The sequence below is a fragment of the Neophocaena asiaeorientalis genome, unplaced genomic scaffold (genome assembly GCF_003031525.2).
Source record: "Neophocaena asiaeorientalis asiaeorientalis breed wild unplaced genomic scaffold, Neophocaena_asiaeorientalis_V1.1 scaffold577, whole genome shotgun sequence".
Taxonomy (NCBI): domain Eukaryota; kingdom Metazoa; phylum Chordata; class Mammalia; order Artiodactyla; family Phocoenidae; genus Neophocaena; species Neophocaena asiaeorientalis.
In genome coordinates this window covers 1-5,244 of record NW_020174647.1, presented here as the reverse complement: position 1 = coordinate 5,244, position 5,244 = coordinate 1, and the positions used below count along the sequence as shown (strand labels likewise).

Genomic DNA, 5,244 nt, shown 5'->3' with positions numbered 1-5,244 from the left:
AAGTTGTACAAGGTAACTCAATTAGTAAGTGGCAGAGCCATAGTTCATACTCTATCTGTAACCTTAATCCCTACACTAAGGATACAACTGGAAACCAGAAAACTTTATCCTCTACATGCAGAAGCTATACTGTTTCTTGAACTCTTTAAGACTCAGAAAACAGATTTCTTCCTCCTTGCCTTTCCAGCTTTTGAGCAAAATAGACATATAACAGCCCCTATAACAGATGTGTAGACCAAATCAAAGACAAATATAGTCAACAAGCATATACTCTGCGGGGGTTCCATCCACACTGAATGCCTCTCCCTTCTATTTACTTATAGGCTCACTCCTATCTCTCACTGCTTCTCCTGCAATTGTTTCATTTCAACAGATTCTCTAAATTCTCTATAGAGGATACATAAAAAAGTGGGAATACAAAGAAGCAATACTTATTAAATGATTAAAATGTACATTACCTGATTTTCATAACCCAAAAATGCACTAATACATTGTAGGTCCTTTCAATCAGTCCAATCTAGTCTAAATTTAGGACTAGTAAGGGATAAATAAGGATCTGAAAGGTGACCTTTGCAGTCAAAGAAGAGGTGATTCTTACCATTGTAGGTTGCACTATTTTTCACAATTAGCTCCAAATGCTCTCTGAACTCTTCCCGAGATGGGTAGAGGCGTTTACGCACATTTTCACGGAGCGTTTGTAAGTCCATTGGTCGGGTGATAATTTTGTAGTAGTCCTTTACAACCTTTGCATTGACTGGAGTGTGGAAAGGGTACGTCTGTGCAAACAAGAGCCAGCACCATCCATGAGCAAAGAACAACTGCCAGACCAATTCTTCAAGACTCTCTCACATCTTACCTCTACCTGGCCGTCAACTCTCAAAGGAATCTCTAGATGGAGCAGGTCTGTTTCCTCTACTAAACTGTTAAAAAATAAATGAAAAACTATATCCCAAAGAATCAGGAGTTCCAGGTTCCTAGGACTATACTCTACTGCCATCTATCTGAAATCACACAGAACAGCCTTGCCATCCATACTGCAGATCTGAATGAAATGAACTCACATTTGGAAGATCTCTCATGTCATTGATGATAGACTCCAAAATGGATGACAATGTCACCATGGGGTCTGTCCGGCGCCGGTGAATGGACTTATGAGGTCTCTAAGGAAAAACAAATCAGAATGCTTCTTTAGATTAAAAATAAATAAATAAACGCCAATACATATATATTTTGGAAACCCTGTAATGCACAGTACACGTAATTCTCAGGGCAAGGCCAAAGGGAGAATCTACGGCTATATCAGGGCCATGGCTTAGAGGGCTGGGGGAATTAATGAGAACCCTATGTGGTCAGAAAGCAGCAATGCCAATACTCACATTTAAATAGTCACAGTGAACAGTGGTTCCAACTCGCCGTTTCTTCTTGGGAGGAAGTTGCTGCTTAGGGAACTTGAGAACCAGAGATTTTCTGCGAACCTCATCTGCACTGCAATCAATAACACTTTCATAGTGTGCAGTCCCTATTTCTAGTCCCCAGAAAAAAAGCAACTACAATGAAAAAGTCCAAAGTACCTGAGCATGAGCCTGGGGAGGAAAAAGCCAAACCAAAGGCCAGACATCCACATTCTAAGGCTCAGATCAGGCAAGGCCTCATAGGATCTCCAAATTAATAAAAAACTAGGCAAGCCACAACTTCACCTCAGTTTCCTATTTGGAAGATAAGGGAACTAGGCTAAAGGAATTTCAAGAATCCTCCCAGCTCCAACATTCTGTCTTTGGGTTAAAGGGCTAGGAAATTTAACTTACTCAGAATAGAAACAAGGAAGAAATTAAAGCAGGTTTGAAAAGAAAAACTAATTTGAGTCTCCCTCAATCATTAAAAGCCCATCCACCTTTTTCCTTTCCATCATATGGGATCAAGATACTACATTTTCCTTTTCTAATGTGCTTCAAAACATGACTACTATAGATATTGATAAATTAAATTAACGATGGAAAACAACCCTCAAATCTAAACAGAAACACAAACAAATGAATATAACTGCATATCAAATTAAAAATTATATACTCAAAAAAGAATTCAAATATATTTTGAATAGAATACCCTGACTGTACAACTTCAGTGGCATATAATCCAAGGACAACTAATTACAGAAAACACCTTGAACCTACTGTACAGATTTGCTGTTGGTAGTAGTATTGGTATTGTAATTCTCAAACTATTTTGTAAATATCATAGGACAGAGCAAGATGTTGGGAACCAAAGAAAGGATACAAATATGAAACGGAGGAAGATGAGGAAGAAGCTGTAGATACAATTTGAATTGGAGGTATTGATATGAAGTTGTGATTTACAATGTATGTATATTTCCTAGTTCTGCCTACTAAGAGCCTAGAAGCAATGACATCCCAGTGGCAATGAGCATACCTAACACCTAGATATTGTTTTCTAAATACCATTCTCCAATAAAAGGAACCAGGAATCCCTGAGAAATGGCTGATTCTGGGTCTGGGACAGGGAAATTTCAAGGATAGCCTGGAACATCTCGTGCCAAAAAGCAGAGAAGTTTTCAAAATTTATAGTGTCATTTCCAAAGGACACAGGTCAGGCCTGAAGGGATCAAATTTGGGACAATCTGGCCATCAAAATTAATAATGATGTTAATAGATTTTAATATATTAAAGTTTCCAAAAGAAAGACTTTCAGAATCTATAGTAATACCCAAACAAAAAAGGGAGGGGGAAGCTCTTTACAGAATGCCAGTTAACGTAGAAAGAATGAAAAGAATTAGAAAAACCACCATTAAGCAACCCCCAATGTAATAACTGAGTTATCAGGTAATGATCATCAATGGATGTTAAAACTATTGAGAGAAAGATTGTTAGCAGGATAGACTGCAGTCCCTAGTGACACCCTGAAGGCAGCCTCTGAGCAGAGGACCCAGCTGAGCTGTGCCCAGACTCCTGACCCACAGAAACTGTGAGATAATAAATGTATGTTGTTTCAAGCTACTGGAAAAAAAAAAAAAGGGACTTCCCTGGTGGTGCAGTGGTTAAGAATCCATCTGTCAATGCAGGGGACACGGGTTTGATCCCCGGTCCGGGAAGATCCCACATGCTGCAGAGCAACTAAGCCCAAGAGCCACAACTACTACTGAGCCTGCATGCCACAACTATTGAAGCCCACGCACCCTAGAGCCCATGTGCCACAACTACTGAGCCCGCATGCTGCAACTACTGAAGCCTGCAAGCCTAGAGCCTGTGCTCCGCAATAAGAGAAGCCACTGCAACAAGAAGCCCACGCACCGCAATGAAGAGTAGCCCCCACTTGCCACAACTAGAGAAAGCCCACGTGCAGCAATGGAGACACAACACAGTCAAAAAAAAAATTTTTTAAAACCCAGGATATTCACCCACATATTAATCACAATGGAAAAAACATACCTTTATTATAGAGGAATCTGAAGATTAACACTTTAATAAGATAATCAAAATACTGAGAAAACCTGACGTTATCTGCTTCCTGATGTGGTGCAGTAAGTACATAATACCACCTATGTTGTAATCTTGCCAAAGACATTTACTCTGAATATAATCAATGCGAAAACAGACAAATCCAGAATGTGGAATGTTTTATGAGACCATTGGCCTGGACTCTTCAAAACATTCAAAGTCATGAAAACCAAAAAGGTGGGGAGGACAGTTGTAGATTAAGAGAGACTCAAAATACTTAATGTTTGAACTGGAATTGGATCCTGAAGGGGGGTGAGGGGCAGGCAATAAAGGACATTGACACAACTGGGGAAATTTGAATAAGGACTGAATATTAGATCCTATTGAATTAATGTTAATTTTCTTACGTGTAGTAATAGTATCATGTTTGCCACATCTTTATTCTTTATGTGTGCTAAAGAATCTGAGTGAAATGCCATGATGCCTAAAACTTCCAAATGTTTCAGCAGAAAGAAAATGTTTTAGATATATAAAGATGAAACAAATGTGACAAATGTTAACAGCTGGTGAATTAAGAGGAACAACAAACTTTATTATTCCTTCAGCTTTTCTGTAGGTTTGCAATTTTCAAACTAAAAATTTAGGGGAGAATTTGTTTTATTTAAAAACTTTTCTACTTGATTATCAAATTCTCTGAGGGCAAGAGACAGATAAGTATAAGCATAGTTTGTCTCCTTAATCTTTCTGGATGGTCCATTATCAGAACATCTGAGATCAGGGACCTTACAAATATTACAAGTGCCTGGAAGTAGAATGGGAAGAGCATCTACTATATGCCAGGCACTATATTACATTTTTTATACAGTCTCCCTCATTTTACCTTCATAGCTACCGTTGTAAGGGTGATTTTATTTTCTAAATAAGTAAACTAAGACTCAGAAAAGTTAGGTAGCATGCCCAAGGGCAAGTGGTGGAGCTTAATGAGTGCTTCACGAGACTAATTTTCATTACTGGCAACAATTAGTGAGGAAAACCCATCAAAGTTCCTATGTCCTCAGTTCCACTTCAGAGAACACATCACATCCACCCCTGCCACCCATGAGATACCACCAACAGATCTCTCCCACCTGCTATCTCTTACCTCTCAATTAGCTGTTTCCCTAAGACAATCTTGGTCCCTTCAACCTTGATAAGCTCTTCATTATCATTATGAATGACTGTCTTTTCCAACTCTTCCTCCTGCTCCTCTGTCATGGCAACAGGGTTGGAAGGTGGGGCATTTGTTTGATAATAAAGGGGGCAGAATTTGTTTGTTCTCATGTGCCCAATGGCACCACAAGCCCCACATTTCAGCTGCAAAAGGAAAAGTACCAACATGTCAGAGGTAAGCAGGCTTCTTCCTGTTAGCTTTAAGAAATATATAGAAGGTAGAAAAGAAACAAAGGCAGGCCCAGAAATTTTATTCTAACAGAATCGTTATACGCCTTTCAACCAGAAGGCACTAGACAAAAGTGCATGTATGGAAATGACACATTAAAAACAAAATGAAATCCAGAGACTGAACATTACTTTAAAAACCAAGTGAGGGAGAAAAGAGAGCGGATTTCTACCCCCAATTTAAGTTGTAAACTATGAAAATGTTAAATATGCATAAGAAAGGCTACTGGAAGCCCAAGGCTGCATTCAGCCTCACAGGCAGCCAGCATGGGTGTATTCCCAGCCTCAAGGAAAAGGCTTAATAATACCAAGTCTCCGGGAATTCCCTGGTGGTCCAGTGGTTAGGACTCCATGC

General features: G+C 39.3%; 1 protein-coding gene across 1 annotated transcript in view; it reads right to left on the bottom strand.

Annotated features, from left to right (window-relative positions):
* LOC112408889 (transcription initiation factor TFIID subunit 1-like) overlaps positions 1-4,805 on the bottom strand; it is a gene marked incomplete at its 5' end in the record, with an annotated part of 51,526 nt that extends 46,721 nt beyond the window's left edge. Inside the window, 4 exons of the mRNA XM_024758735.1 lie at positions 599-776; positions 1,062-1,160; positions 1,377-1,485; positions 4,594-4,805. Coding sequence (XP_024614503.1) covers positions 599-776; positions 1,062-1,160; positions 1,377-1,485; positions 4,594-4,805 — 598 coding nt within the window. The remainder of the gene's footprint in view (positions 1-598; positions 777-1,061; positions 1,161-1,376; positions 1,486-4,593) is intronic.
* Between the last annotated feature and the right edge of the window lie 439 nt (positions 4,806-5,244).